At 41.7% G+C, this 22,146-nt stretch overlaps 2 protein-coding genes across 2 annotated transcripts; one reads left to right on the top strand and one right to left on the bottom strand.

Moving 5' to 3' along the window:
* The first annotated feature begins 488 nt into the window (after positions 1-488).
* LOC117344092 (nucleolar protein 58-like) lies at positions 489-941 on the top strand. The gene has a single exon (XM_033906742.1). It carries the CDS (start codon positions 489-491, stop codon positions 939-941), a length of 453 nt encoding a protein of 150 aa, XP_033762633.1.
* Positions 942-4,403: 3,462 nt separating this feature from the next.
* On the bottom strand, positions 4,404-21,420 carry LOC117344091 (glutamic acid-rich protein-like). Its single transcript, XM_033906741.1, has 3 exons — positions 21,332-21,420; positions 20,819-21,010; positions 4,404-4,569 (listed from the first exon to the last, which is right to left on the bottom strand). Exons 1-3 carry the CDS (start codon positions 21,418-21,420, stop codon positions 4,404-4,406), a joined length of 447 nt encoding a protein of 148 aa, XP_033762632.1.
* Between the last annotated feature and the right edge of the window lie 726 nt (positions 21,421-22,146).

Raw genomic sequence — 22,146 nt, 5'->3', positions numbered from 1 at the left:
ATTGTAATGTAAGTACTACGCCTTGTCTGAATAAAAAAAAGTTTTAAGAAAAAGAAGAAAATACATCTAAGCGATAAAATGTTAAATATTTACTGTTGATTGAAAATGTTTAGGGTATATAGTTATTCCGTATTAATATAACATGAACAAGTTGAAAATTAGCTAGACGATTGAATAAGAACGAGGGAACCAAGATAGTCTAACCTGTCTGTTTTCCGTGTATAATTAAAGTATTAAAATATAAAAAAAACGATGACAAGGAAAAAAAGTACAACAAGAATTAAGAACAACGATACAGAAAAGAAAGGACAACGACAGCAAAGCAAAGAGCAACGACAACGCAAGCCAATATCAACGACAACGAAAGCAAAAGCAATGACAGCGAAAACAAAGAACAACACCAAAGGAAAGAAAGGACAACGACATCAAAGCAAAGAGCGACTACAAGAAAAACAAAGAACGACGACAACGAAAAAAAACAACGACAAATGAAAAGAAAGGGCGACGACAGCGAAAACAAAGAACGACGACAGCGAAAAAAAACGACAAAGGAAAAGAAAGGGCGACGACAGCGAAAACAAAGAACGACGAGAACGGAAAAAAACAACGACAAAGGAAAAGAAAGGGCGACGACAGCGAAAACAAAGAACGACGACAGCGAAAAAAAAACAACGTCAAATGAAAAGAAAGGGCGACGACAGCGAAAACAAAGAACGACGACAGCGAAAAAAAAACAACGTCAAATGAAAAGAAAGGGCGACGACAGCGAAAACAAAGAACGACGAGAGCAAAAAAAAACGACAAAGGAAAAGAAAGGGCAACGAGAACCAAGAGCAACCATAAAGGAAAGGAAGGAAAAGAAAAAAGAAAAACAACGACAACAAGAAGAAAGAACAATGACAAAGCGAACAAAGAACAATGAGAAAAGAGAAAAACAATAGCATGTTTTAAGACTAATCCATGGTGTCATTCCAACTTTGAATCATAACTCGCCTAATACATTCATTACATCTTTGTTTTTATGACTAGTTAACGCCGCGAAACAGCAGCGAAGCTTATGCGTATCAAATATAAATGAGATAATTAGACTGTGCCTTTGTGTAAGCATATTATATCCCGTAACTGGCCTATTAAGACCATATTATAGTAGGATTTTGATGGAATGATCTAATTGTAGATTTACTTTAACAACGGCGACAGTGTTAAAGTCAATTAACTAGTTCCTATTGGTTAATTTTAGTAGTTAGTAATGTGTCCCAACTCCAGAAAGAAGATTATAAAACGCCGATGTGTAAGAAGAAACATTTGCCATTTTTACGATTGAAAAAGGAATAACCTACTTCCCGCCATATCAAGATTTTTTTCTAACTTTAAATAATACAATTATTGCGCCTGATATATGAATTAGGCGCTTTCAAACGGATGGCCATATATATTATTATGTAATTAAGGAAATGGTCAATTACATTAATGGATGGGGTAGACAGGTACTCTTCATCTGTCCATCTGTGTGGAACACTTCCGTACACACAGGTAACCAGGGTATGTGATCGTCCTCAAACTCTCAGTCTCTCGTACACTTCCGTACACACAGGTAACAAGGGTAGGTGATCGTCCTCAAACTCTCTGTCTTTCGCACACTTCCGTACACACAGGTAACCAGGGTAGGTGATCGTCCTCAAACTCTCTGTCTTTCGTACACTTCCGTACACACAGGTAACCAGGGTAGATGATCGTCCTCAAACTCTCTGTCTCTCGTACACTTCCGTATACACAGGTAACCAGGGTAGGTGATCGTCCTCAAACTCTCTGTCTTTCGTACACTTCCGTACACACAGGTAACCAGGGTAGATGATCGTTCTCACTCTCTCTGTCTTTCGTACACTTCCGTATACACAGGTAGCCAGGGTAGGTGATCGTCCTCAAACTCTCTGTCTTTCGTACACTTCCGTACACACAGGTAACCAGGGTAGATGATTGTCCTCAAACTCTCTGTCTCTCGTACACTTCCGTACACACAGGTAACCAGGGTAGGTGATCGTCATCAAACTCTCTGTATCTCGTACACTTCCGTACACACAGGTAACCAGGGTAGGTGATCGTCCTCAAACTCTCTGTCTTTCGTACACTTCCGTACACACAGGTAACAAGGGTAGATGATCGTCCTCAAACTCTCTGTCTTTCGTACACTTCCGTACACACAAGTAACCAGGGTAGGTGATCGTCCTCTAACTCTCTGTCTCTCGTACACTTCCGTACACACAGGTAACCAGGGTAGATGATTGTCCTCAAACTCTCTGTCTTTCGTACACTTCCGTACAAACAGGTAACCAGGGTAGATGATGGTCCCTTAACTCTCTGTCTCTCGTACACTTCCGTACAAACAGGTAACCAAGGTAGATGATCGTCCTCTAACTCTTTGTCTCTCGTAAACATCCCTACACACAGGTAACCAGGGTAGATGATCGTCCTCAAACTCTCTGTCTCTCGTACACTTCCGTACACACAGGTAACCAGGGTAGGTGATCGTCCTCAAACTCTCTGTCTTTCGCACACTTCCGTACACACAGGTAACCAGGGTAGGTGATCGTCCTCAAACTCTCTGTCTCTCGTACACTTCCGTACACACAGGTAACCAGGGTAGGTGATCGTCCTCAAACTCTCTGTCTTTCGCACACTTCCGTACACACAGGTAACCAGGGTAGGTGATCGTCCTCAAACTCTCTGTCTTTCGTACACTTCCGTACACACAGGTAACCAGGGTAGATGATCGTCCTCAAACTCTCTGTCTCTCGTACACTTCCGTACACACAGGTAACCAGAGAAGATGATCGTCCTCAAACTCTCTGTCTTTCGTACACTTCCGTACACACAAGTAACAAGGGTAGGTGATCGTCCTCAAAATATCTGTCTCTCGTACACTTCCTAAACAGGTAACCAGGGTAGATGATTGTCCTCAAACTCTCTGTCTCTCGTACACTTCCGTACACACAGGTAACCAGGGTAGGTGATCGTCATCAAACTCTCTGTATCTCGTACACTTCCGTACACACAGGTAACCAGGGTAGGTGATCGTCCTCAAACTCTCTGTCTTTCGTACACTTCCGTACACACAGGTAACAAGGGTAGATGATCGTCCTCAAACTCTCTGTCTTTCGTACACTTCCGTACACACAGGTAACCAGGGTAGGTGATCGTCCTCTAACTCTCTGTCTCTCGTACACTTCCGTACACACAGGTAACCAGGGTAGATGATTGTCCTCAAACTCTCTGTCTTTCGTACACTTCCGTACAAACAGGTAACCAGGGTAGATGATGGTCCCTTAACTCTCTGTCTCTCGTACACTTCCGTACAAACAGGTAACCAAGGTAGATGATCGTCCTCTAACTCTTTGTCTCTCGTAAACATCCCTACACACAGGTAACCAGGGTAGATGATCGTCCTCAAACTCTCTGTCTCTCGTACACTTCCGTACACACAGGTAACCAGGGTACGTGATCGTCCTCAAACTCTCTGTCTCTCGTACACTTCCGTACACACAAGTAACCAGGGTTGGTAATCGTCCTCAAACTCTCAGTCTCTCGTACACTTCCATATACAATGTACATGGTACACAGTCAGGTGATTGTCTTCAAAATATCTGTACGTCTTACATACAGACACAAACTCTCCTTGTCTCTACTCAGTGCGTATTCGATCAGAAATCGGCGTTGATAACATACCTTTTTTGTCAGATTATGTTGAGAAATCAAAGAGAAAGTTATGTTTCCATAACACTGGATAATACCTGTATATTGAACTGTTAACATCGTAGAATACATACAACTTTTCATACTCACGACTCGCCATACTCAGTTTCCTTGTCATTGTAATGCAAACTTCTTAAAATATAGTCAATAAGAACAGTTTGAAAGAAAAACGTAAAAATATCACGCAAAAACATTGGACTTACAAAGTAAATAGCCCGTCTATGCGTCAAAATATTCTAGTGTAACAGACATTTTAACGCGAACAGGCAGACACCGTTTCCCCACAGACACACCATGTGAACATCAGATGGAACTTTATTACAGCAAGTTTGTCTGGCAATGATTCAAATATGGTAAAAATATCATTTGTTGGCTATAAACATTGTAAAAACAAACGTAAGCATAACTGAAAACTTGGTTGTCATTTTAAACCTATGGAGAAGGTGGGTCATCACTTAGATATCAAGTTACCCGGGGACTACATTTTGGGCAGTGACTGATGACTAAGAAATCCCCTCCTCCTTCTCCCTCCCCCCCCCCCCCCCCCCCCCTTCTTCTCCTCCATCCCCTCCTCCGTCTCCTCTTCCTTCTCCTCTACATCCTCCTACCCCCGCCTTCCCCTCCTCCTAATTCCCCTCCTCCTAATTCTCTTCCTACTCCTCCTCCTTCCCCTCCTCCTTCTCGTCCTCGTCCTCCTCGTCCTCCTCGTCCTCCTCGTCCTCGTCCTCGTCCTCGTCGTCCTCCTCCTCCTCCTCGTTATTGACCCATACCTTGTTTTTTTCAACTCCTCCTCTTTCGACCCCCTCCCCTTTTTTTCTCCTCGTGTTTTTAGATGTAATCATTTATTTTACAACAATTGCGTAACAATTATATCAACTTATATTTATCACACTTGGAAGCGCACGAAGGGTCTTACTGTGGGAGGAAACTGGAGTACCCGGAGAAAACCACATGGTCGGGTAGGTGACTCCTAGACTTTTCACGTCCAATCGGAGAATCCAACCCCAGCCGTCTATATTGACGGCAAACGTGTTACCACTGAGTAACCCGACCTCCCTCGTCCTCGCTCTCATACCAATGACCACGTTACCATATCAACACCGCTGATAATGTATGTATAAGAAAGAAGAAATGTATGTTCATTCTATTTCGCAATGTGAATTAATTAATGATTAGGGGCCGAGGTGGCCGAGTGTTTAAGGTGTCCAGACACTTTATCACTAGCCCTCCACCTCTGGGTTGCGAGTTCGAAACCTACGTGGGGCAGTTGCCTGGTACTGACCGTAGGTAGGTGGTTTTTTTCCGAGTACTCCGGCTTTCCTCCACCTCAAAAACCAGGCGCGTCCTTAAATGACCCTGGCTGTTAATAGGACGTTAAACACCAATTAATTAAATAAACCAAAATCAATGATTAGCTCGTTCCTGTACAAATTGAATCATGGATATCGCAATATATTTTATCAATTAAAAATTTCAAGAAAATCAACAAAACTAACAATGTCGTTATACATGTATACTATTAAATATTGTGGTATGTGTTGTCCCTGTGTGTTGATGTTGTGGTATATGTTGTCCCTGTGTGTTGGTATTGTGGTATATGTTGTCCCTGTGTGGTGATGTTGTGGTATATGTTGTCCCTGTGTGTTGACATCGTGGTATATGTTGTCCCTGTGTGTTGATATCGTGGTATATGTTGTCCCTGTGTGTTGGTATTGTGGTATATGTTGTCCCTGTGTGTTGGTATCGTGGTATGTGTTGTCCCTGTGTGTTGGTATTATGGTTTATGTTGTCCCTGTGTGTTGGTATTGTGGTATATGTTGTCCCTGTGTGTTGGTATTGTGGTATATGTTGTCCCTGTGTGTTGGTGTTATGGTATATGTTGTCCCTGTGTGTTGGTGTTATGGTATATGTTGTCCCTGTGTGTTGGTATCGTGGTATATGTTGTCCCTGTGTGTTGGTATTGTGGTATATGTTGTCCCTGTGTGTTGGTATTGTGGTATATGTTGTCCCTGTGTGTTGGTATCGTGGTATGTGTTGTCCCTGTGTGTTGGTATTGTGGTATATGTTGTCCCTGTGTGTTGGTATTGTGGTATATGTTGTCCCTGTGTGTTGGTATTGTGGTATATGTTGTCCCAGTGTGTCGGTATTGTGGTATATGTTGTCCCTGTGTGGTGATGTTGTGGTATATGTTGTCCCTGTGTGTTGGTATCGTGGTATATGTTGTCCCTGTGTGTTGGTATTGTGGTATATGTTGTCCCTGTGTGTTGGTGTTATGGTATTTGTTGTTGCTGTGTGTTGGTATTGTGGTATGTGTTGTCCCTGTGTGTTGGTATCGTGGTATATGTTGTCCCTGTGTGTTGGTATTGTGGTATATGTTGTCCCTGTGTGTTGGTGTTATGGTATTTGTTGTCCCTGTGTGTTGGTATTGTGGTATATGTTGTCCCCGTGTGTTGGTATTGTGGTATATGTTGTCCCTGTGTGTTGGTGTTATGGTATTTGTTGTCCCTGTGTGTTGGTATTGTGGTATATGTTGTCCCTGTGTGTTGGTATTGTGGTATATGTTGTCCCTGTGTGTTGGTATTGTGGTATGTGTTGTCCCTGTGTGTTGGTATTGTGGTATGTGTTGTCCCTGTGTGTTGGTGTTGTGGTATATGTTGTCCCTGTGTGTTGGTGTTATGGTATTTGTTGTCCCTGTGTATTGGTATTGTGGTATATGTTGTCCCTGTGTGTGGGTATTGTGGTATATGTTGTCCCTGTGTGTTGGTATCGTGGTATATGTTGTCCCTGTGTGTTGGTATCGTGGTATATGTTGTCCCTGTGTGTTGGTATCGTGGTATATGTTGTCCCTGTGTATTGGTATTGTGGTATATGTTGTCCCTGTGTATTGGTATTGTGGTATATGTTGTCCCTGTGTGTCGGTATTGTGGTATATGTTGTCCCTGGGTGTTGGTATTGTGGTATGTGTTGTCCCTGTGTGTTGATATTGTGGTATATGTTGTCCCTGTGTGTTGGTATTGTGGTATATGTTGTCCCTGGGTGTTGGTATTGTGGTATATGTTGTCCCTGTATGTTGATATTGTGGTATATGTTGTCCCTGGGTGTTGGTATTGTGGTATGTGTTGTCCCTGTGTGTTGATATCATGGTATGTGTTGTCCCTGTGTGTTGGTATTGTGGTATATGTTGTCCCTGGGTGTTGGTATTGTGGTATGTGTTGTCCCTGTGTGTTGATATCATGGTATGTGTTGTCCCTGTGTGTTGGTATTGTGGTATATGTTGTCCCTGTGTGTTGGTATTGTGGTATATGTTGTCTCTGTGTGTTGATATTGTGGTATATGTTGTCCCCGTTTGCTGATGGCGTGTTATATGTTGCCCATGTGTGTTGATTTTATGGTATATGTTGTACCTGTATGTTGGTGTTGTGGTATATGTTGTACCTGTGTGTTGGTGTTGTGGTATATGTTGTCCCTGTGTGTTGGTATTGTGGTATATGTTGTCCCTGTGTGTTGGTATTGTGGTATGTGTTGTCCCTGTGTGGTGATGTTGTGGTATGTGTTGTCCCTGTGTGTTGATATTGTGGTATGTGTTGTCCCTGTGTGTTGGTATCATGTTGTCCCTGTGTGTTGGTATTGTGGTATATGTTGTCCCTGTGTGGTGATGTTGTGGTATGTGTTGTCCCTGTGTGGTGATGTTGTGGTATATGTTGTCCCTGTGTGTTGGTATTGTGGTATATGTTGTCCCTGTGTGTTGATGTTGTGGTATATGTTGTCCCTGTGTGTTGATATCGTGGTATGTGTTGTCCCTGTGTGTTGATATCGTGGTATGTGTTGTCCCTGTGTGTTGGTATTGTGGTATGTGTTGTCCCTGTGTGTTGGTATTGTGGTATTTGTTGTCCCTGTGTGTTGGTAGTGTGGTATATGTTGTCCCCGTTTGCTGATATTGTGGTATGTGTTGTCCCTGTGTGTTGATATCGTTGTATATGTTGTCCCTGTGTGTTGGTGTTATGGTATATGTTGTCCCTGTGTGTTGACATCGTGGTATATGTTGTCCCTGTGTGTTGATATCGTGGTATATGTTGTCCCTGTGTGTTGGTATTGTGGTATATGTTGTCCCTGTGTGTTGGTATTGTGGTATATGTTGTCCCTGTGTGTTGGTATCGTGGTATGTGTTGTCCCTGTGTGTTGGTATTATGGTTTATGTTGTCCCTGTGTGTTGGTATTGTGGTATATGTTGTCCCTGTGTGTTGGTATTGTGGTATATGTTGTCCCTGTGTGTTGGTGTTATGGTATATGTTGTCCCTGTGTGTTGGTGTTATGGTATATGTTGTCCCTGTGTGTTGGTATCGTGGTATATGTTGTCCCTGTGTGTTGGTATTGTGGTATATGTTGTCCCTGTGTGTTGGTATTGTGGTATATGTTGTCCCTGTGTGTTGGTATCGTGGTATATGTTGTCCCTGTGTGTTGGTATCGTGGTATATGTTGTCCCTGTGTGTTGGTATTGTGGTATATGTTGTCCCTGTGTGTTGGTATTGTGGTATATGTTGTCCCTGTGTGTTGGTATCGTGGTATGTGTTGTCCCCTGTGTGTTGGTATTGTGGTATATGTTGTCCCTGTGTGTTGGTATTGTGGTATATGTTGTCCCTGTGTGTTGGTATTGTGGTATATGTTGTCCCAGTGTGTCGGTATTGTGGTATATGTTGTCCCTGTGTGGTGATGTTGTGGTATATGTTGTCCCTGTGTGTTGGTATCGTGGTATATGTTGTCCCTGTGTGTTGGTATTGTGGTATATGTTGTCCCTGTGTGTTGGTGTTATGGTATTTGTTGTCGCTGTGTGTTGGTATTGTGGTATGTGTTGTCCCTGTGTGTTGGTATCGTGGTATATGTTGTCCCTGTGTGTTGGTATTGTGGTATATGTTGTCCCTGTGTGTTGGTGTTATGGTATTTGTTGTCCCTGTGTGTTGGTATTGTGGTATATGTTGTCCCCGTGTGTTGGTATTGTGGTATATGTTGTCCCTGTGTGTTGGTGTTATGGTATTTGTTGTCCCTGTGTGTTGGTATTGTGGTATATGTTGTCCCTGTGTGTTGGTATTGTGGTATGTGTTGTCCATGTGTGTTGGTGTTGTGGTATATGTTGTCCCTGTGTGTTGGTGTTATGGTATTTGTTGTCCCTGTGTGTTGGTATTGTGGTATATGTTGTCCCTGTGTGTGGGTATTGTGGTATATGTTGTCCCTGTGTGTTGGTATCGTGGTATATGTTGTCCCTGTGTGTTGGTATCATGGTATATGTTGTCCCTGTGTGTTGGTATCGTGGTATATGTTGTCCCTGTGTATTGGTATTGTGGTATATGTTGTCCCTGTGTGTTGGTATTGTGGTATATGTTGTCCCTGGGTGTTGGTATTGTGGTATGTGTTGTCCCTGTGTGTTGATATTGTGGTATATGTTGTCCCTGTGTGTTGGTATTGTGGTATGTTGTCCTGTGTTGGTATGTGTATTGTTGTCCCTGTTGTTGATATGTGGTATATGTTGTACCTGGTTTTGGAATTGTGGTATGTGTTGTCCTGTGTGTTGATATCATGGTATTGTTGTCCGGTGTGTATGGCTTGTGTGTAATGTTGCAATGGGATTATGGTATAGTAGATGTTTGTCCCTTGGTGTATAGTACTGGTATTGTGTTGTCGGCATACAGTGCCTGTGTTGGTATTGTGGTATAGGTGTCCCTGTGTGTTGGTATTGTGGTATGTTGTCTGCTGGGTGATATGTGTACGTCAGTGTTCCCGTTGATGCAGGCGAGATAGTGACCCAGTCCGTGTGATTGTTGGTATATGTTGTCACCGTATGGTGAGTGTGGATGGGTCGTCACACTGTGTGGTGAGTGTGTAAATGTGTCCATGTGGTTGGTATTGTGGTAACTATGTTGCACTGTGGTGGTAACGTGGTAGTGTTGTCCTGGGTTGAGTTGTGGTATATGTTGTCCCTGTGTGTTGATATTGTGGTATGTGTTGTCCCTGTGTGTTGGTATCATGTTGTCCCTGTGTGTTGGTATTGTGGTATATGTTGTCCCTGTGTGGTGATGTTGTGGTATGTGTTGTCCCTGTGTGGTGATGTTGTGGTATATGTTGTCCCTGTGTGTTGGTATTGTGGTATATGTTGTCCCTGTGTGTTGATGTTGTGGTATATGTTGTCCCTGTGTGTTGATATCGTGGTATGTGTTGTCCCTGTGTGTTGATATCGTGGTATGTGTTGTCCCTGTGTGTTGGTATTGTGGTATGTGTTGTCCCTGTGTGTTGGTATTGTGGTATTTGTTGTCCCTGTGTGTTGGTAGTGTGGTATATGTTGTCCCCGTTTGCTGATGGCGTGTTATATGTTGCCCATGTGTGTTGATTTTATGGTATATGTTGTCCCTGTGTGTTGGTATTGTGGTATATGTTGTACCTGTGTGTTGGTATTGTGGTATATGTTGTACCTGTGTGTTGGTGTTATGGTATTTGTTGTCGCTGTGTGTTGGTATTGTGGTATATGTTGTCCCTGTGTGTTGATATTGTGGTATATGTTGTCCCTGTGTGTTGATATTGTGGTATATGTTGTCCCTGTGTGATGATGTTATGGTATGTGTTGTCCCTGTGTGTTGGTATTGTGGTATGTGTTGTCCCTGTGTGTTGATATCGTGGTATGTGTTGTCCCTGTGTGTTGGTATCGTGGTATTTGTTGTCCCTGTGTGTTGGTATTGTGGTATATGTTGTCCCTGTGTGTTGGTATTGTGGTATATGTTGTCCCTGTGTGTTGATATCATGGTATGTGTTGTCCCTGTGTGTTGGTATTGTGGTATATGTTGTCCCTGTGTGTTGGTATTGTGGTATATGTTGTCCCTGTGTGTTGATATTGTGGTATATGTTGTCCCTGTGTGTTGGTATTGTGGTATTTGTTGTCCGTGTGTGTTGGTATCGTGGTATGTGTTGTCCCTGTGTGTTGATGTTATGGTATGTGTTGTCCCTGTGTGTTGATATCCTGGTACTGTATATAATGTCCCTATTTGTTGGTATTGTGGTATTTGTTGTCCCTGTGTGTTGATATCGTGGTATATGTTGTCCCTGTGTGTTGGTATTGTGGTATATGTTGTCCCTGTGTGTTGGTATTGTGGTATTTGTTGTCCCTGTGTGATGATGTTATGGTATGTGTTGTCTTTGTGTGTTGGTATCGTGGTATATTCGTGGTATATGTTGTCCCTGTGTGTTGGTGTTATGGTATATGTTGTCCCTGTGTGTTGATATCGTGGTATATGTTGTCCCTGTGTGTTGGTATGTGGTATATATTGCCCCTGTGTGTTGGTAGTGTGGTATATGTTGTCCCCGTTTGCTGATGGCGTGTTATATGTTGCCCATGTGTGTTGATTTTATGGTATATGTTGTACCTGTATGTTGGTGTTGTGGTATATGTTGTACCTGTGTGTTGGTATTGTGGTATATGTTGTACCTGTGTGTTGGTATTGTGGTATATGTTGTACCTGCGTGTTGGTGTTATGGTATTTGTTGTCGCTGTGTGTTGGTATTGTGGTATATGTTGTCCCTGTGTGTTGATATTGTGGTATATGTTGTCCCTGTGTGTTGATATTGTGGTATATGTTGTCCCTGTGTGATGATGTTATGGTATGTGTTGTCCCTGTGTGTTGGTATTGTGGTATGTGTTGTCCCTGTGTGTTGATATCGTGGTATGTGTTGTCCCTGTGTGTTGGTATCGTGGTATTTGTTGTCCCTGTGTGTTGGTATTGTGGTATATGTTGTCCCTGTGTGTGTGTATTGTGGTATATGTTGTCCCTGTGTGTTGATATCATGGTATGTGTTGTCCCTGTGTGTTGGTATTGTGGTATATGTTGTCCCTGGGTGTTGGTATTGTGGTATGTGTTGTCCCTGTGTGTTGATATCATGGTATGTGTTGTCCCTGTGTGTTGGTATTGTGGTATATGTTGTCCCTGTGTGTTGGTATTGTGGTATATGTTGTCTCTGTGTGTTGATATTGTGGTATATGTTGTCCCCGTTTGCTGATGGCGTGTTATATGTTGCCCATGTGTGTTGATTTTATGGTATATGTTGTACCTGTATGTTGGTGTTGTGGTATATGTTGTACCTGTGTGTTGGTGTTGTGGTATATGTTGTCCCTGTGTGTTGGTATTGTGGTATATGTTGTCCCTGTGTGTTGGTATTGTGGTATGTGTTGTCCCTGTGTGGTGATGTTGTGGTATGTGTTGTCCCTGTGTGTTGATATTGTGGTATGTGTTGTCCCTGTGTGTTGGTATCATGTTGTCCCTGTGTGTTGGTATTGTGGTATATGTTGTCCCTGTGTGGTGATGTTGTGGTATGTGTTGTCCCTGTGTGGTGATGTTGTGGTATATGTTGTCCCTGTGTGTTGGTATTGTGGTATATGTTGTCCCTGTGTGTTGATGTTGTGGTATATGTTGTCCCTGTGTGTTGATATCGTGGTATGTGTTGTCCCTGTGTGTTGATATCGTGGTATGTGTTGTCCCTGTGTGTTGGTATTGTGGTATGTGTTGTCCCTGTGTGTTGGTATTGTGGTATTTGTTGTCCCTGTGTGTTGGTAGTGTGGTATATGTTGTCCCCGTTTGCTGATGGCGTGTTATATGTTGCCCATGTGTGTTGATTTTATGGTATATGTTGTCCCTGTGTGTTGGTATTGTGGTATATGTTGTACCTGTGTGTTGGTATTGTGGTATATGTTGTACCTGTGTGTTGGTGTTATGGTATTTGTTGTCGCTGTGTGTTGGTATTGTGGTATATGTTGTCCCTGTGTGTTGATATTGTGGTATATGTTGTCCCTGTGTGTTGATATTGTGGTATATGTTGTCCCTGTGTGATGATGTTATGGTATGTGTTGTCCCTGTGTGTTGGTATTGTGGTATGTGTTGTCCCTGTGTGTTGATATCGTGGTATGTGTTGTCCCTGTGTGTTGGTATCGTGGTATTTGTTGTCCCTGTGTGTTGGTATTGTGGTATATGTTGTCCCTGTGTGTTGGTATTGTGGTATATGTTGTCCCTGTGTGTTGATATCATGGTATGTGTTGTCCCTGTGTGTTGGTATTGTGGTATATGTTGTCCCTGTGTGTTGGTATTGTGGTATATGTTGTCCCTGTGTGTTGATATTGTGGTATATGTTGTCCCTGTGTGTTGGTATTGTGGTATTTGTTGTCCGTGTGTGTTGGTATCGTGGTATGTGTTGTCCCTGTGTGTTGATGTTATGGTATGTGTTGTCCCTGTGTGTTGATATCCTGGTACTGTATATAATGTCCCTATTTGTTGGTATTGTGGTATTTGTTGTCCCTGTGTGTTGATATCGTGGTATATGTTGTCCCTGTGTGTTGGTATTGTGGTATATGTTGTCCCTGTGTGTTGGTATTGTGGTATTTGTTGTCCCTGTGTGATGATGTTATGGTATGTGTTGTCTTTGTGTGTTGGTATCGTGGTATATTCGTGGTATATGTTGTCCCTGTGTGTTGGTGTTATGGTATATGTTGTCCCTGTGTGTTGATATCGTGGTATATGTTGTCCCTGTGTGTTGGTATGTGGTATATATTGCCCCTGTGTGTTGGTAGTGTGGTATATGTTGTCCCCGTTTGCTGATGGCGTGTTATATGTTGCCCATGTGTGTTGATTTTATGGTATATGTTGTCCCTGTGTGTTGGTATCGTGGTATTTGTTGTCCCTGTGTGTTGGTATTGTGGTATATGTTGTCCCTGTGTGTTGGTATTGTGGTATATGTTGTCCCTGTGTGTTGATATCATGGTATGTGTTGTCCCTGTGTGTTGGTATTGTGGTATATGTTGTCCCTGTGTGTTGGTATTGTGGTATATGTTGTCCCTGTGTGTTGATATTGTGGTATATGTTGTCCCTGTGTGTTGGTATTGTGGTATTTGTTGTCCGTGTGTGTTGGTATCGTGGTATGTGTTGTCCCTGTGTGTTGATGTTATGGTATGTGTTGTCCCTGTGTGTTGATATCCTGGTACTGTATATAATGTCCCTATTTGTTGGTATTGTGGTATTTGTTGTCCCTGTGTGTTGATATCGTGGTATATGTTGTCCCTGTGTGTTGGTATTGTGGTATATGTTGTCCCTGTGTGTTGGTATTGTGGTATTTGTTGTCCCTGTGTGATGATGTTATGGTATGTGTTGTCTTTGTGTGTTGGTATCGTGGTATATTCGTGGTATATGTTGTCCCTGTGTGTTGGTGTTATGGTATATGTTGTCCCTGTGTGTTGATATCGTGGTATATGTTGTCCCTGTGTGTTGGTATGTGGTATATATTGCCCCTGTGTGTTGGTAGTGTGGTATATGTTGTCCCCGTTTGCTGATGGCGTGTTATATGTTGCCCATGTGTGTTGATTTTATGGTATATGTTGTACCTGTATGTTGGTGTTGTGGTATATGTTGTACCTGTGTGTTGGTATTGTGGTATATGTTGTACCTGTGTGTTGGTATTGTGGTATATGTTGTACCTGTGTGTTGGTGTTATGGTATTTGTTGTCGCTGTGTGTTGGTATTGTGGTATATGTTGTCCCTGTGTGTTGATATTGTGGTATATGTTGTCCCTGTGTGTTGATATTGTGGTATATGTTGTCCCTGTGTGATGATGTTATGGTATGTGTTGTCCCTGTGTGTTGGTATTGTGGTATGTGTTGTCCCTGTGTGTTGATATCGTGGTATGTGTTGTCCCTGTGTGTTGGTATCGTGGTATTTGTTGTCCCTGTGTGTTGGTATTGTGGTATATGTTGTCCCTGTGTGTGTGTATTGTGGTATATGTTGTCCCTGTGTGTTGATATCATGGTATGTGTTGTCCTTGTGTGTTGGTATTGTGGTATATGTTGTCCCTGTGTGTTGGTATTGTGGTATATGTTGTCCCTGTGTGTTGATATTGTGGTATATGTTGTCCCTGTGTGTTGGTATTGTGGTATTTGTTGTCCGTGTGTGTTGGTATCGTGGTATGTGTTGTCCCTGTGTGATGATGTTATGGTATGTGTTGTCCCTGTGTGTTGATATCCTGGTACTGTATATAATGTCCCTATGTGTTGGTATTGTGGTATTTGTTGTCCCTGTGTGTTGATATCGTGGTATATGTTGTCCCTGTGTGTTGGTATTGTGGTATATGTTGTCCCTGTGTGTTGGTATTGTGGTATTTGTTGTCCCTGTGTGATGATGTTATGGTATGTGTTGTCTTTGTGTGTTGGTATCGTGGTATATTCGTGGTATATGTTGTCCCTGTGTGTTGGTGTTATGGTATATGTTGTCCCTGTGTGTTGATATCGTGGTATATGTTGTCCCTGTGTGTTGGTATTGTGGTATATATTGCCCCTGTGTGTTGGTATTGTGGTATATGTTGTCCCTGTGTGTTGGTTTTGTGGTATTTGCTGTCCCTGTGTGTTGGTATTGTGGTATATGTTGTCCCTGTGTGTTGGTATTGTGGTATATGTTGTCCCTGTGTGTTGGTATCGTGGTATATGTTGTCCCTGTGTGTTGGTATCGTGGTATATGTTGTCACTGTGTGTTGGTATCGTGGTATATGTTGTCCCTGTGTGTTGGTATCGTGGTATATGTTGTCCCTGTGTGTTCGTATTGTGGTATTTGTTGTCCCTGTGTGTTGGTATCGTGGTATATGTAGTCCCTATGTGTTGGTATTGTGGTATATGTTGTCCCTGTGTGTTGGTATTGTGGTATTTGTTGTCCCTGTGTGTTGGTATCATGGTATTTGTTGTCCCTGTGTGTTGGTATTGTGGTATATGTTATCCCTGTGTGTTGATATCGTGGTATGTGTTGTCCCTGTGTGATGATGTTATGGTATATGTTGTCCCTGTGTGTTGGTGTTGTGGTATATGTTGTCCCTGTGTGATGATGTTATGGTATGGTTTGTGTCCTATGGTGATGCTGCATGTGTTTATTTTACTTTCAGTGTGATTATCATTTATATAGCAACTGCGTGAACAGGCATTTTGTCCAAAAGAAATTTTAAACTAAACAAGATCCAGTCTTCACTCTGGTAACAAGCACCTTTACGTCGAGCGGTATCACATGACTTTCGGAAGTGAGAAAAAAATAGGAAATTTAAAAAAAAAAAAAAAAAATTAAAGAAAACATCACACCTCAATACGTGTAAGAGGTATTTAGCTTGGTTCGGCATGCATACAAAGAGAATGCCTGGCTGTTGTGTCAAGGGACCAGGATCCCAGAATTGTCTGCTAGGCCAGAAGATAAATCGTCGACGTCACGCTATCCACGTGAACATCACGAGAAGGAACCCGCCGACCATTCGGTGACGTCGTCAGCGCTCCACGGGAGGGCGGCATGGGACTCATCACACTTTCCCGCCACTAACGACGATCGATGACACAGGGTCAGGTTAGAATATAAATTCTATTTTTTCAAACTATGTTGAACATGCGGATAACGATTACAGTTTTCCGGTCAATTTCGACAAATATCGGAATTCAAGAATGTTCGAATAAAGACAGTATACATTTTTCAAAGTTCAACACCTAGCGTGATAACAAAGAAAATCTGCTATATCATCAGTGGTTTTTAGGACTCGGGACATTTTGAGGCCTGGACCTATAGCTTTCCTCTGAGAATTCAATATTGGTACTCATTAAGATTTTGTAATAGCGTCCTGGGCTCGCCTGAAATATCGCTTTCCTTTGTGTCAATATATCCTAAACACACTAATGACCAGGGTTATCAAAATATATACATGTTATAGGAAGAAATATTGAAAAATACCCCGCCCTCGCTGGTGCTCGCTCTGGCCACCTTTCGATCTCCATGCGGACATGACTAAAGAGAATCCCATCCATCCAGCGTAAGTAAGGTGACCTATCCTATACAAAGTTTTTGCTCTCAAAGACAACCACAACCCGGGTCTTTATCTCCAATGCACATGAATTGGTCAACGACGCCAAATCGAGTGTTCCTCTGTCCGGACATCCTACCACTAGCTAGATAGGTAATAGGGGAATCAGTCACACCAGCCTGAGCTAGTATACAGTGACAAAAATTCAAACTCCTTCCAGACACACAAAGGATATTACATAAGAAATAACTCATTGTTTTTGTTAGGAATTCTAAACAATTCCTTAGAGTACACAAAACGTAAGACATTTATCTGCCACACTTACTGCAAACGTTAACTAGATTTAGAAAATGATGACATTATAGGCTGTCACCGGAAGTTAAAACCATTATTGTTTCGGCTTCCTCACGTGCGCTGACTTGTAATGTTGGCATGACGTCAAATGGAAATTCGCTAGAAAGACAATAAGGTGTACAAATATAAATATCATCAACGGCAACAAACATCGCCGAATTACATCAACAATTCGTATACAATAAGAAACCATACACGCTTGCTGATTGGACCCTTAAACATCGATCGAGGGAACAGGAGCTTGGAACGTTTCTGCAACTCAGAATGAAAGAATAACCTTCCGACATCTAGATCACTTATTATTGATGATGTGCCATGCCCCTGTGATCGAGGGCAGGTCGGCGGTCATGGGGGCGAAACGGTGGAATTAGGATACGGCCTGTCACATTAAAAATCATTTTCAATTTTAAAATGGTGAAACCTGTTTGGCGACAATGACAGCCTGAGACTAGTTCGTTAACAAAGTTAAACTTCTTGATGACTACACCTTTAGCAAGTTGACCAGATGTCATAAATTAGATCAGTTATCTTTTAAAGTATCCATTATGTGTCGTTATGATATGTGTTGGATACAGTACATTATATAGATATATATCACCAATGTCTTACATGATCCCAAGAAGTACATGGTCAACATTGATCGCTGAGTAAATGTTAATTTAGTTTGCCACATGAATGTCAAAAATCTTTTGATGTATGTGGAATTCTTAAAATCGATAGATGCCTTAGTGATATCACCCCTGTATGTATTGGTCCTCACAACAGGGACGATAACTCTTCGGGGAAGACGAACTTTCGCCTGTAAGGTGCCTATCAAGTGTGTCTGCTGCAATGTAATATCTACCGCCATAACTTACACCAAAATTACAAATTGAATATTCTTCAAAATATATTTAACAAAAATAAAACCATCAATTCATTCGACATGCGTATGTGGCTGAAATATCCTAGTACAGATAATTGTTAAGTTCGGACTTTCCCGGTAAATTTCGGATAATTCCGGTTTGATTAATATTGCGAATGGTCCCGATGACATTTGACCCCATACAGCTACATCAGTAAGCTAGGATAAATTATTAAATCCAATCTAGGATCCTGGTTTGACCCCGGCTATATTTAGACGATTGAGGTGTCCACATACCTAAACATTCTCGAGAGAGGTGTCAGCAGACTGCGTACTTGTGTAAAGTACTGAAATGTATATATTGATGACGGAATGATGAAGTCAGTTTCGTTGAAACATTTTAAAGGGATCACCCTTCTGAATCCTGTTGTTTTGGTTTCGTTCGTTTGTTTGTTCGCTGTGATCTTTATCGAGTGACAGGTGTAAACAATTAATTGATTGATTTTATATAGCCAGTTTAGTTAAAACATTTCCAAGAAAATTTTCATTTAAAATGGGTTTTTTTTTTTTTGATTTCGGGGGAGTGGTTGTTGTTGTTAATTAATTGAACAATTATACTTTTCTTTTCGTATCATTTTGGTAGAATATGATATTTGAATTTTTAATTAACTGTTTACAGGACTTTAACAGGCAAACAATGGTGACATTGTATTCTGAATAAGTCTTATACTGAGGACGGCGGCTGTACGGTATACAGTGTGTACAGTCAGAAATGTTGCTGCTCTGGTACAAGAGACAGTCAAATTGTAGGCTGTTTCATGAAAGAATTTTTCAGCTTAAAGAACAAATATTCTACTAATGTTAAATCCTTTTTAACAAAACTTTAATATTGATAACAAAAGATGCGCAAATCGATACCAGGAAAAATGTACCAGTCTGATTACACTTGAATCATGTAATCATTCATTGATACCGATCAACTGGAGGAAATAAATTTGTGTACAAGGTTAGAATTTATTCTGAATCAAAGGGATATAATAGAGAAAACAAAATAATAATAAAAAATAGGCTTTTAAAATTAAAATTGAAAATTAGAAAATAAATTTAAAATCTCAATAGAACTGATAATAGCTGTAGTAAACATTGACTGGATGTTTGATCCTAAGTTTTAATTCTGTGCCTGGTAGCATTAGTTTTAAAATGTACTAATGCTTCTAGAATTATTTGTCACATACCGTAAGTAAACGGAAATGTCTAAACAGGAAATAATTCTATAAACATTATTTTTTTATTGTTCATAATTGATTTAATCACTTTAATTTAGGCACAGTGTATCTGTAACCAATTATCTTTATTTTTTCTTATTTAATCACACCGTGAGATCCGCACACGGAAAGAACACAAAGTCATGAGGTATTATTTGAGCTAGGTCAGCACCTTCGTGAGACGCTGTAATGAAAATTAATGAACAAGATTGTCAGCGTTGAATGGATTAACGAACTAGTCTGATAGAACAGATTACCCGGTCCCTCCTGTACTCTCCGTCCAACGTCCAGAAATGGCTGGCCACGGTCGGTGTTGGACCCTATATCTCCTATCCTAGATGTACGTAATACATTGCGTGTTACCATTCCTTGTCACACTAATCCAATACTTGTAAGTGTCTTACATCTGATAAGTCCCTAAACAATTACCGTACTCGTCCCTACAGAGTGACTAGTCCAGTCGACACTTCCTTTATTTTATCTTGCCTGGACACGTATTCGTCTGTGTCAAAATAGTGCGATCACGACAAATTCTGTTACTGTACGTTTGAGCCCCAATAGGCCTATGAGGTTCACCTGTTTTGCAGATTATGAAGTGAAGACTTTATGAAGTGACCACTTTGAAGATGATATCATTCACGTGAATCTCAAAATTGATTAATCATGGATGTGGAACAGCATTCTCTTAGTTTTCAATAATTATCACTTAAATTGTCTTATATCTTTATCTTGGAAGTTTCGTATTTCAGGAGAAAACATTAGAATACCTTTAACAAATTTGACAGATGTGACTTTGAAAGTAGACCAAGAACATTTTTTCGAGCAGATCTGATAGCCCTCCGTTTAGAAGTTTAAAAATTTGAAAACATATGACTCTGTGACCTTGATATAGGTCTATGTCATTCATTTTAAAATATTTGATAGTTTTTTTTATCCCACCGTATCACTGGCACAGTATCGTGATCCTGGACCTGTTGGTTAAATATTCTTAACATATCTTACCAACGTGACCTTCTGTTTGATTATGTAGACTGTCATCCCAGCATGCTATTCAGCAGGTGAGCTAACGAGACAGGCGTAACTGTATCGGACTAAGACAATATATTTCATTACACACATGTACAGACAAATTTATGTCTTTCTGTACAACAACACGTACCCAGCATCTCCTTCCAGATAAACACATGCTTTAGACCCCCCCCCCCCCCCCCCCCCCCCCCCCCCCCCCCCCTTTTCATATTGTACAATTGCACGTGTCTGAGTTCCCATTTTCATACGAATGGATTGTACCAAGGGTACACAATACACGTGCCTGGGTTCCCATTTTCATACGAATGAATTGTACCAAGGGTACACAATACACTTGCCTGGGTTCCATACAAATGTAAGAGACCGACATTATATTTGTAAATATACCATCTGTGTGATTATGATGAACGATTATTAGCTATCCGATTCTGCGCACTGTGAACCATTTCTACGCACAACATATTGATACTTTGTGCAGTTACAAATGTATTGTAACACCTAGGTTCTCCTGGCAACATACTTGCTTTGCCTGAGTTCCCCTGACAACATACTTGCTTTGCCTGGGTTCCCCTGACAACATTCTTGCTTTGCCTGGGTTCCCCTGACAACATGCTTCCCTTGTTTATGTTCCCCTTCCAACATATTTGCCTTGCCTAAGTTCCGTTGACAACATACCTCCTTCGCCTAGGTTCCTCGCACAACATACTTGTCTTGTGTGTGTCCACTGACAACATACCTGTCCTGTTTGTGTTCCCTTGCAACATACTCGTTTTGTTTGTGTCCCCTGACAACATATTTGGCTTTTTGGGTTCCCCCTGACAACATACTTGTCTTGTTTGCGTCCCTTGACAACATACTTGCCTTTTTGTGTTCAACTGCTTTGGCTAGGTTCCTCCGACAACATATATACTTGTCTTGTTCGTGTCCCCTGGAAACATACTTGTCTTGTTTGTGTCCCTTGATAACATACTCGCCTTGTTTGGATTACCCGGACAACATACTGGCCTTGTTTACGTTCCCCTGACAATATATTTGTCTTATCTTGGTTCCCCTGACAACATATTTGCCTTGCCTAATATCCTTTGACAACATACCTCCCTCCCCTAGGTTCCAGGGACAACATAATTGTCTTGGCTGGGCTCTGCTGACAACAGCCCTGCTGTGTCAGGGTTCCTCTGACAATATACATCCCTTGTTTGGGTTCACTGGACAACATAATTGTCTTGTTTAGTATCCCCTGACAACATACTTGCCTGATCTGGGTCCTTCTGATAACATACTCCCCTCGCATAGGTCCTTGACCACATACTTGCCTTTTTTGGGGTCCCATGACAACATATTTGCCTTGCCTGTATTCCCCGGACAACATACCTGCCTTACGTGTGTTCCCATGACAATATATTTACCTTGCCTTGGTTCCCCTGACAACATACTTGCCTTGCCTGAATTCCCCCGACAACATACCTGCCTTACGTGTATTCCCATTACAACATACGTGCCTTTCCTGGGTTCCCCTGACAGCATAATTGCCTTGCCTGGGTTCCCCCCGACAACATACTTGCCTTGCCTGGGTTCTTGCGACAACATACTTGCCTTGCCTGGATTCCCCTGACAACATAACAGCCTTGCCTGGGTTCCCCTGACAACATACCTGCCTTGTCTGGAATTCCCCTGACAACATACTTGCCTTGCCTGAATTCCCCCGACAACTTACTTGCCTGTGTAATAGTTTATTCCTTCCATTAATACTGGTTCGTTCTATGTACGCCTTGCATGCGCAGTGCAATATATGGCTGTATATCACAAGTCTTGTTTTGCTTACAGTGAAGGTTTTTTGTTTGTATATCAAGATGAACGTCTAATCGTGGTTGTGGATTATTTTTCAATCATTAAAACAATGTCCAGGACAGGCGAATTACACAGCCGCCTGAGGATGTAATAGGGCCAGAAATAGCGACCGATTCACCGATCGGCGCATTAATCACATCACTAGGCGGTGGTAAATCTATGTGAAAGGGAGGAGCCCAATCGACCGCGCTAAACGTCACTATCAATAACACAGAA

Source organism: Pecten maximus, chromosome 15 (genome assembly GCF_902652985.1).
Source record: "Pecten maximus chromosome 15, xPecMax1.1, whole genome shotgun sequence".
Classification (NCBI taxonomy): Eukaryota; Metazoa; Mollusca; class Bivalvia; order Pectinida; family Pectinidae; genus Pecten; species Pecten maximus.
This window is presented reverse-complemented; position numbering and strand designations above follow the sequence as displayed.

Bases quoted from the DNA above. Each gene is read 5' to 3' on its own strand.
- LOC117344092 (XM_033906742.1), top strand. From the start codon at position 489: ATGAAAAGAAAGGGCGACGACAGCGAAAACAAAGAACGACGACAGCGA.
- LOC117344091 (XM_033906741.1), bottom strand. From the start codon at position 21,420: ATGTTGTCATGGGACCCCAAAAAAGGCAAGTATGTGGTCAAGGACCTA. The intron at 21,011-21,331 runs GTATGTTGTCAG...GTATGTTTCCAG, and splicing joins GAAGGACCCAGATCAGGCAA to GGGACACGAACAAGACAAGT. The intron at 4,570-20,818 runs GTATGTTGTCAG...TAAAAACACGAG, and splicing joins AGGGAACACAAACAGGACAG to GAGAAAAAAAGGGGAGGGGG.